The sequence below is a fragment of the Beta vulgaris genome, chromosome 1 (assembly GCF_026745355.1).
Source record: "Beta vulgaris subsp. vulgaris cultivar EL10 chromosome 1, EL10.2, whole genome shotgun sequence".
Classification (NCBI taxonomy): domain Eukaryota; kingdom Viridiplantae; phylum Streptophyta; class Magnoliopsida; order Caryophyllales; family Amaranthaceae; genus Beta; species Beta vulgaris.
The window spans coordinates 10227684-10238749 of NC_079202.1; the positions used below are offsets into that span (position 1 = coordinate 10227684).

Genomic DNA, 11066 nt, shown 5'->3' on the forward strand with positions numbered 1-11066 from the left:
TGAGAGAGCTTTTCGACGAATTCCTGGCTTTTGGCCAAGTACATCCGCATATTGTCTTCTTTTGCCTCGTATTCTCCCAAGACCTCGACCGCTGTAGCCCCTTCCAAAATGCAGAGTTGGAGCCCCAGGATGAGACCCTCATACTCCGCTTCATTATTAGACCCCAAAAATTCAAATTTGATAGCGTACTCCATTTTCACTCCGACAGGGGGTTTGAGCACCAATCCTGCCCCGCAACCTGACTTAGTAGAGGAACCGTCCACAAACAGTTCCCACTCCTGTCTTTGACCGTCCGGGGGTCGGGTTGTACATTCTGTTATGAAATCAGCTAAGGCTTGGGCTTTTATTGCCCTTTTGGGCTCATATTCTAAACCAAAGTCAGCTAGTTGGTCGGCCCAGTCCGTCATCCGACTGGAGTGGTTTCTGCTTTCAATGACTTTGTGGAGGGGTTGTTCGGTGAGGACTTTAATATGATGTGCCTAAAAGTAAGGCTTGAGTTTTCGACAAGCCATTACGAGGCCGAAGATCATTTTCTCCACTTCGCTGTATTTTGCTTCTGCCCCTCGTAAGGCATGGCTAATGAAATAGATTGGGTGTTGCGCCTCTTCCCTTTCAGCTACCAGTACTGCGCTGAGCGCATACTCTGATACTTCCAAGTATATGAACAATGTTTCGCCCGGCAAGGGGACATGAGTTTCGGAAGAGTTGATAGGTGTTGTTTGAGGGAGGTGAAGGCATGTTCGGCTTCTTCATCCCATGTGAATTCCTTTCTCTTAAGAGCCTTGAAGAAGAATAAGCTCTTGTCGGTCGACCGGGATAGGAAACGTCCGAGTGCAGCTAAGCAGCCGGTGTGGCGCTGCACTTCTCGAACATTCCGAGGAGACTTCATTTCGAGCACAACCTTGATTTTATCGGCATTGGCCTCGATGCCCCTCTCATCCACAAGAAATCTGAGGCACTTTCCCCCTTTTACTCCGAATACGCATTTTTTGGGGTTGAGCATCATGCGGTATTTTCTTAATGTGCTCAACGTCTCCTTGAAGTCGGATGGGTGATCTGAGTGGGCCTTGCTTTTGACTATCATGTCGTCCACGTAGATTTCTATGTTCCGACCCAACTGATCACTGAAAATTTTGTTAATTGTTCGCTGGTAGGTGGCCCCTGCATTTTTCAAGCCGAATGACATCATCTTGTAACAATAAACCCCTTGAGGGGTGGTGAAGGCAGTAAGTACTCGGTCGTGCTCTGGCATCGGAATCTGATGGTAACCTGCATTAGCATCCATGAAGCTCAGGTCGGCGTGGGCAGCCGTAGAGTCGACCAGCCTATCGATTTTAGGGAGAGGGTGGTTATCCTTTGGACAGGCCTTGTTCAGGTATGTGAAATCCACGCACATGCGCCAAGCTCCACCCGGCTTCTTGACCAGCACAACGTTGGCCAACTAATCCGAGTACTGACACTCCTCTATGAATCCTGCTTCGAGGAGCTTTTTAACTTCGACCGCCGTTGCCTTGCACCTTTCTGGGCCTTGGTGCCTTAACTTTTGTTTGACCGGTTTGTATCCTTCTATGATGTTGAGCTCGTGCCACATAATTTTATGATCAAGGCCGGACATTTCTGAAGCTTCATAGGCGAACACGTCTTGGTATTCATTGAGCACCTCCACCACTTATGCCCTTGTTTCAGGATCTAGCGCTTTGCCTACTCTCACAATCTGACTGGGTTCTTCCCCGATCACTACTTCTTCATCTTCCTCAGCTAGCTGAGGTCGCTCGTATTGTTTGGGGTTCTCAGTGATGTATACCCAAGGGTTTTCGGTGAACCTTCTCTTTTCCTCTTCTTCGAGTCCTCTTGGACGTCGATTTCAGCTCTGTTTTTCAAGCTATTGACATAGCATTCTCTTCCGACCTGCTGATCCCCCTATATCTTCCCAACTTTTCCATCATCAGTTTCGAACTGCATAAGCAGTTGGTATGTAGAAATAGCGGCCTTCGTTCGGTTCAGTGTGGGTCGCCCCATTATTGTATTGTATGGTAAGGGGATGTCAACCACCACGAAGTCAATTGGTAGGCTTCTTCCCTTGCCCTTTTCACCCATCCGAGTGGGTAGCTTAATAGAGCCGACCGGATGTACCGAGTTTTCCCGAAGCCTATGAGTGGATGATCGAGGGGTGTGACATCCCTTTCGCTATACTTCAGCTTCTTCAGACACTCTAGTGTGATGATATCGGCTGACGACCCACTGTCGACCAACACACGCTTCACTCTGGTGTTGGCCACCTTGAGCTCGATTACCAGGGGGTCATCATGAGGTACACTTACCGACCGACCGGACTCCCCGAAAGTCATGACGGGGCAATACGCCCGGCCTTGCTGGACATCCAGCACTTGATGTTTGAGGTTTTGGAGGTGGGCTTTTCTGGCTCGGCCGGTTAGGCCTCCTGAAGCGAAGCCGCCAGCAATGACTCCTATGAATCCCTCCATATCTCCGCTGTTAGACTGACCGACCTTCAGCTTCCCCTTCTCTTCGATGGAGTGCTTGAGGTAGCGTTTCAGCTTACCCTGGTCGACCAAGTTATCTAACCCTTTCTTTAGTTCCCTGCAATCCTTTGTGGTATGACCACATTCTCGGTGGTACTCGCAACACTGGCTCTTGTCTCGTCGATAGGCAGAAGTCCGAATAGGAGGAGGATGAGGGAGCATAGACTTTTTCTTGATATCTAAGTAAATTTCTCGCCGATTCCTATTGAAACGGGGATCGTTTCCATGATCTGTAAAGCGATCCGACCTACCGCCTATTTTTTGTTGCTTGGGTTGATCCCTATGAATGCCCTCTTCTTTTCTCTTCTTGCCCCCGTCTTGCGAGTGGCGGCAGATGTCTGCCGCTTGGATAAACCTCTGAGCTTTCGTCATGGCTTCGGAGAAGGTTTTGACCTCACTTTCAGCCAACGTCCACCTGAGCCGACCAGGCGGCTGTAACCCGGACATGAGGGCAGCGAAAGCTACTTCATCCTGCAGGTCAAACACCTTCAGGGATTCTTCATTAAATCGTTTGATATAGTCGGCTAGACTTTCGTTCTTTTCTTGTTTAACCCCCATAAGATGAAGGTTCGTTTTATTTTGCCTCTTCCCGGCTACGAACTGATTGGTAAACATGTCCTCGAGTACCGCGAAGTCAGTGATGATTCCGGCGGGTAACTCTTGAAACCAATTCAGCGCGAGCCCCTTCAGCGTGGTGGGGAAGAATCGGCACCACGTGGCCTCACAGCTGGTCTGCATGCTCATTTGAGCCTTGTAAGTAGCCATATGATCCTCCGGGTCGGTGAACTGCTCGATCAGAGGTGTTTTGATTTTTCCCTGGGTAGGGGTATCTACGATTTCCCGGCTAAACGGGGTCATAAATTACAAGCTCCCATTGCCTAACCTCAGGGGCTTAGAGTGTGCGGAGTCACCTTTCCCCTCCCGAGCTGCTTTTCGATCTAGTAGCTGGCGGGCATCATACCCTTGACCGCGGCGCTTCTCGTTGAGGAAGTGCCTAGCATCTTCCGGCTTGCGACGAGGGTCCCCCCTCGGCGACTTGGAGACATGAGTTTCTTGTCTGAGAGCGGATTCGCGACGAGCTGACCTCTCCCTATGGGGAGGGCGCTCATCCTGCCTTAACGGTTCCCTCTGGGACCGACTAGGCTCCTTGGTTGCTGACCTTTGCTAGTTAGGCTGGCCACGAGCGGAACGAGGGTCGTGCTCTTCCCTTTGAAAGCGTCCCAAGACATTATTGTCCCGCTGTTGAAGGGTGTTGTTGAAGTTTTTCTGACCTTGCCCCTAATGGAGGGTGGTCACCATTTGCACGAGGCTTTGTTGTATGGTCTGCTGCAGCTGAGCTGCTATGTAAGCTATGTCGGTTGTAAACAGCGGTTGGGGTCAACATGTTGAATTTCTCGAGAGGGGGATTGTTGGTTCTCTTGGGACAATTCCAGGTTAGGATCCATTGTCTGAACGGTAGGAGACAATGTTCGAGCTGACCTCCTATGGTCTGAGGGTGAGGGTTCCCTTTCGGACCTCTAGGGCTGAGCAGAGGGTTTGTTACGAGTGTTCTTTGATGGTGACATAACTGCCATTGATGAACGACACTGGGGTTTAAGTTTTGAGTAGCAATCGAGCTTTACTGAGTGGTGGCGAAGTAACTTTTTGTACTATCCCCACAGACGGCGCAAACTGTTTCTATCTAAATTAAGGTTGATGGTCAATGCTGAGCAGGTTTCTAATCCGAGCTGAGCTAGTTATCTGTTCACCGGAATCCTGCATAACACGTAAAACTACCCCGGGGGTTGTTCCGGGATAGCCCCTCCGACGCTCAAGTCAGTTGATGATTGAGGTAGAGAGAGAGTCTAGAGTGAGAAACTCAGATTAGTTAGGTGAGAATTGAAGACCTTTGCCTTGATGGGACAAGGGATATTTATAGTGGTGAGAACCCCTAGAAAAAGACCTTTTTGATAAGACAGTTTCCCTAGGGATTGGCAAGATTGCCCTTTCTAGGATGATTCCTGTGGGACCCCTAGGGTGCCCAAAAAAGGGCTGAGGGCCATGTCATGATAGATGGGACCCACGAAGCTTATGTGGATGCTTAGCTCGACTAAGTGGGCCCAAACATCATGCACAATTTTCAAATTATAATTTGCAAATATATCACAAGGTGTCAAGCACCTTCAATGACTTCAGGAACTTCGAAGTGCCACTCTTGTGCAAAGCTTCCCAAGCAATCAATAAGCTTTATTTTTTACAATTGACCAAAGTTGAAAATATTATTTTATTATTGTTGTTACTCTTCATAACCGAATATTGTTGTTACTATTAATAGTTAGATAAACAATAGGGTTTTATATATTAGAAAGTGATGGATTAAGTACAATAATTGGTGCTTTCGAGTTCCGACGCCTAATTTAGTTAGACAAATTAGAGTCATGGAGAATTTGTGATTAGTTAAGGCAAAATTAGCGGATCAATATATCGAAATTTTCATAGTTGGAAGAGAAAATGTATACAGAGTATTATTTGAAAATGCCAGATGTTCAGCTCCACATGTACAAAAGATCCCAAAGATTCAGTTGTTATTGCATCAAGAGCAAAGAATGGATTATTTCAATCTGAATATAACTATTGAATTAGTTAAACTACAGGCACTTTTAGCGCATTAGAATCAATATATATATATAAAGGAGGAACTTTTCGGGAGCATAGAGCGCGCCACCTAGGATTGCCACGTCATCTTATTAATTTACAAATACTAAAATATAGATAATAAAATATAGAGTAATATAGATAATAAAATTTAGAGATAATAAAACTTTATTGCCACGTCATCTTATTAATTTACAAATAATAAAATTTAGAGACGTCATCTTATTAATTTATAGATAATAAAATTTAGAGATAATGTAGATAACAAAATTTAGAGATAATAAAAATTTAGAGAGATAATAAAATTTAGAGATAATGACGTCATCTTATTAATATATATAAAGGAGGAACTTTTCGGGAGCATAGAGCGCGCCACCTAGGATTGCCACGTCATCTTATTAATTTACAAATAATAAAATATAGATAATAAAATATAGAGATAATATAGATAATAAAATTTAGAGATAATAAAACTTTATTGCCACGTCATCTTATTAATTTACAAATAATGATTTAGAGACGTCATCTTATTAATTTATAGATAATAAAATTTAGAAATAATGTAGATAATAAAATTTAGAGATAATAAAAATTTAGAGAGATAATAAAATTTAGAGATAATGACGTCATCTTATTAATTTATAGATAATAAAATTTAGAGATGATAAAAATCTAGAGATAATAAAATTTAGAGTTTGAGAGATAATAAATTTTAGAGATAAGTTTGAGAGATAAAACTTTATCTATTTCAATATTTTTAGTTTTTTATTAGAAATAAAAACATATTTTCATATTATTTCAATTATTTTTTTCTGTTTGCGTTTCAATTGCTAAGAAATATCTACTACAACAATAAATTCAAATGATGAGAATCGAATTATCATTTGTTTCAACTAGAAAAAAAATCAAAGGAAACATCATCAAAAATATCTCATGGTCATATCCCAAATAAATTATCTAATTGCAACGTCATCTTATTAATTTAGAGATAATAAAATTTAGAGTTTGAGAGATAATAAAAATTAGAGTTTGAGAGATAAGAGTTTATCACTCTACTGCTACGATTCACTCTACTATAAATATGCATGTTTAGCTAACAATTGACCATTTCCATATACTTACAACACTACAACTTACAACAATGGCTCACCAATATTCTGATCCAGACTTATCACGAGAAGCAAGAAAAAGACGTCGAACGATAATTAAGCCAGAATTTATTCAAGGTTATACTCTTTCATACCTATTAATGGTATGAATTTTACTAGCTTTATGAATCAACTATGCAAATCAGAATCTCTTATGCAATTTCATAGCCAATAATCCATCTAACTATTAACATAAAGTAAAGGTAATATTGACAATTAAAGTTGTTTTTTTTTTTACTAAAAGTTGATTGGTCCAAATAGATAAGTAAAACTGCCCAAAGTGGTGATTATTACAATGGAAAAGGAACAGATGAAGTATGTAAATCAAATCATGTTGAAAAATCTCATTTTACAGTCACACAAAATCAATAATGTTAAGAAAAAATAACAAAAAAATATATAAAAAACAACCCGTGCAACGCACGGGCTTCAAAACTAGTATTAGATAAAAAAAACATGCTTGGTTATTTTGATGAGCCTTAACCATTAACAACATAGGTTGGCAACTTGGCAGCACCATCCTACATATGCATGACTAAAAGTAAGTTTATTGATACCAAAGAAACTTCATACAACTAAAGTTAATGAGCAAGGAAGGCCCAATATGATGAATCTGCTTTATTCATCATAGGCGCATGACATGATTCTAAACCCAACTCAGAAACAAGTACTGTGCAAAATATACCTCCCTTGGCCTCTGAGATCGAGTTAGTTTAGAACCTAAACTGTTTTTAAGATCCACTTCTTTTACTTGCGTAAGTAAAATAAAAGTTATAGAATAAGCACAGATAAGTGACTTAAAACAGACTGTAATTATGTGGAACCAGTCTCAAACTTCTAAAGAACTCTAATACAATGAAAAACACAAGGACAGATTGCAATCTGCTTAAGAGTTAATGTGTGACATAGTCCAATCTCAAACGCTGATTGATGCGCTTCACAAGGCACATAACTTTCTATGCAATTTTAACCCAGCCATCATTGGTCCAACCCGCTTTCCATGTTTTGGGCGAGATATCTCCACGTCCCCAGCAATTGTAAGGCACTATGCCGCGTAAAGAAGGCCAATTGACGGGAACAATCTCCGGGACCATCAATTATGTAGCTGTCGTCGGGTTCACGAGGGTTATAGTGTAGGAGCACATAAGACTTGTCTTTGAAAAGGTAGACTTGATTGGACTTGTGCGAGGCAAAGGCAGCTCCAATGTCACTTGAGAAGATGGTATCCCGCAAGCATGGAAAAGCATCAGTTATGAGACCACTGGCGATGAGCTTCCGCTTGGAGTAGTTAAGGAGAACATATCGTGAGCATTGAAAAAGATAAGCTTCATCAACAACCGTGGATTCAAAGGCAGCGTCGAAAACAACATCCTCTAGCTCACCCAGGCAGGGAAACATTCTCAAGGTCGGCCTTTTGGCTTTGACCTTTATTAGATCACCTGTTCGGGTGTCTAAATCATACCTTATCTTGGCACACTGTGTGGCCGAAAACAAAAATGCTTCATTGACACCATGGCAACCAAAAGCAGCATCAACTCCATAATCGGAAAAACCAGAGGAGTAAAGGAGGGGAAGCCATCGCAAACCAAGAGAGGCCTTTGACTAGGCAATCATTCCCTGGTGTTTCGGGATCATACTTGATTACAAAATAATCGTTCTGCAGGAACATAAACACTTCATTATCACGCATTGATCGGAATGCCGCATTAACATAGTACTCCATATACTTTTCTTTGTTAAGTAAGGCCAACAGTTCTTCACGGTCACGCCGCCGTGGTCTCAAATCACGGATGCTTGCTTCTCCCTTTTCGGCATTTGTATTATCAGCATCTCTTTTCACCCTTTTATGATTTGGATTTGTATCACCAGTGTTGCTCTCATCATCCCTTTTCACCCCTTTATCAACTGCTGCGCTTCTATTCTTCTCATCCATAATGAAACTTCCTCTTGTAATTAGGGATTCGTCCTACAAGTTAGAGAATTTGTACAACTCGATTCACCGTTATATTATATATAAATAAATAAAGAAACCCCCATCAAATAACAAACACAAATCAATCCCTCGTATGGACTATTCGATAAATGAAATCAAATTCAACATATATTAGATAGATATCCCAGATTCTAATGCGAAAAACCAATCAATTCTTCGAATTACAAACAGTTAGGGTTTTGAGACTTAGAACAGAAACGAGACAAGATTACCCCCAGTTTATCTTTAGTTTGCATCAACAGCTATTAACAGTGACTTTAGAATTTCGGTAAGAACATTTCAAATTTCAAATTCTAGCAAGCAAATCTGGCATAATAAGAACTGTAATTGTAGCGTTTTGATGATTTCAATTGCGGCAATAACAATAGAAAAAGCAAAAACAAAAATTAGGTTAAAAATTTAGCAAGCTTACCATGATTCGGTGAAGAAATTAAACCGAAATTGCAATTTCCTTAATAATTTCGGAAGTTTACGAATCAATCGAGTTAAGCCAGACCGAATAGGCAACTAATGAATTCGCAATACCAGCCCCTTCTTATAACATACGACTACTCCGTGTTTTCTTTTTCCCTTCTTTCTTCTTCAAAAATAGAATTTTTTCGCACGCGATGCGTGCTTGAATTATTTTCGAAACACAAACTCGAATTTTTTCGGTATAGGAGTCAAAGTTTGAATATTAGACATACGAAGTATAATTGTTTTTAGTTGCAAAATTTGATTGGTTTAATTTCTGTAACTTAAATCTCTCACCATTCTTTTTTTTTTTTACTTTTCAAAGTTAAATTCTATGAACAAAATATAAATTTTATTGAATTTATTTATGAATTCTAATATTATAATTTTTTAGTTGATTTTTGAATTAAGTACAATACTTCATAAAGTGTAAAGAAAGTAAACACTCTGATTTCAAGTCAATTTTTTCATAGGTTGTAGTTTGTAAGTGAATTATTAAGTTTTTGTAGTTTCCTCATTTTAGTGATTTGCATAACGTAAATTATGCAATTTTATGATTTTAGTTGACTTGTGAGTGATTGTTATAATTATATTTTTGATATTTTTGTTTGAAGCCCCCTTTGATTTGTAAGTGAATTAGTAATTTAGAATGGGAAGAAGGTAACATAGTCTCTTCATTCATAGCTCCCCCTTCCCTTATATAATAGAGATGTGTTGTACTTTAATTCTTGAATGATATGTTACATAAACTTTTTTACCTTGATAATTAATCGCTATTATATAATAGAAAAAAATAGGTCCAAATATATGTAAAAGTTTCATTATATATAGGAAACACTATATAAAAGTAAATAAAAGTTTCTCCCAAAATCTTTTGTAGTCCTAAAACATTCACAAAATAGTTTGAGAGAAACCTTCTTAGAAAAGGGGGAAACTCACCATTTGTATATAGCTAGCCTCTTTATTTTCGCTCTCAGATAGCTCTTGAATCATGTCGAATGTTTTTCTTACTAGCCTTTTTCTCATGAATCTTACCTGCATCAACAGAAGATTAAAATCAGACCCAATAACAGTACAACATTTGAAAGGATGGATAATACAAATAGAAGATGAAAACATCAATAAAAAATAAACATGGACAAACTGGGAAGTAGGACTTACGATTCTGCTTTCTTGAAAAAGATTTCGGGATACATTAAGCGGAGAATTTTGAATCCACCACACCATTTAACGTTCAAAAATACTATGTATAAGTAAATATTTTTACAATTAAAAATTATAATTATTAATGTAATACAAATACGCACTTACTACATTACCATTTTACACTTTGCACAGACACGAGCACTACATTGTCCGTTTCATACAATTAACGCAGACACAAGTATTATACGTCTATCAAACAATGCCACACATGAAACAAATTATAAACACATTAGAACAATATCGATCAAAATAATGTAGGTGTAAAAGTATATATATATATATATATATATATATATTTATACTTACCGAAAATATATTAGTAAAATATAATTTAACACTCAAATATTAATAATTAACGCGCGAAAATTTCAGAGAAATTTTGGGGTGTTACAATTTTGGTGTCTTGGGCTTCTAATAGAGTAATAGGTATAAGCCTACTGAATATCACTTTACAGCAATCTGTGAAATTCTTTTTGTCACTCAAGACTCTTACACCACAAACATGACACTTAGACACATAGCTCAGAAACAAAATTATCAAAGGAAGACAGGCCTGACCGTTCAAATCTATACTTGAACAGATGCTAGAACCCAAATTGGCTAACACTACCCAAATTCAAGAGTCAAGACACATGGGAATCTGGGGCGTCGCATGAGCCACTAACTAGTTGTTTTTGAAATTTATGTAAGGTTTCAGAGGGATATCGCTTGGAACATGCTGAGAGTCTACATCGAATTCATCAATTCCCAAGAAAGATGCAGGTAAATCCTCTTTACGTCTTCTGTAACAAAGTTATTTTTATTTTACCGGCTAGTGGTAATGTTATTGTCAAGCTTGGTAGTATATTAGTTGTGGTTTAGAAGAAGTTATACCATATTTAATCAATGCCTTTTATACGCAAGTTACTCTTGGAAACTCTCTCTTTTGTATATACCCCTTTGCATGCATTGTGCATGTGCGCATATGTGGGGAACAATTCACATAACTGTTTTACAGATCTTAGTAATTGGCCATGAATATCTATACAAGTAGCATTAAGATTAGACATTATTCGGCTGCTTTATGGTGAATTTGTGATGATATCTTGTTGA

At 39.3% G+C, this 11066-nt stretch overlaps 2 protein-coding genes across 2 annotated transcripts; both read right to left on the reverse strand.

Moving 5' to 3' along the window:
• Nucleotides 1-2018: 2018 nt before the first annotated feature.
• On the reverse strand, nt 2019-3398 carry LOC104884486 (uncharacterized). The gene has a single exon (XM_010669138.3). The coding sequence runs from the start codon at nt 3396-3398 to the stop codon at nt 2019-2021; it is 1380 nt and encodes a 459-aa protein (XP_010667440.3).
• Nucleotides 3399-7115: 3717 nt separating this feature from the next.
• LOC104884482 (uncharacterized) lies at nt 7116-8887 on the reverse strand. The gene is made up of 2 exons (XM_010669137.4): nt 8728-8887; nt 7116-8288 (listed from the first exon to the last, which is right to left on the reverse strand). Exons 1-2 carry the CDS (start codon nt 8728-8730, stop codon nt 7854-7856), a joined length of 438 nt encoding a protein of 145 aa, XP_010667439.3. The 5' UTR covers nt 8731-8887; the 3' UTR covers nt 7116-7853.
• Between the last annotated feature and the right edge of the window lie 2179 nt (nt 8888-11066).

Excerpts from the sequence above, each read along its gene's own strand:
- LOC104884486 (XM_010669138.3), bottom strand. The coding sequence starts at position 3,398 with ATGACCCCGTTTAGCCGGGAAATCGTAGATACCCCTACCCAGGGAAAA.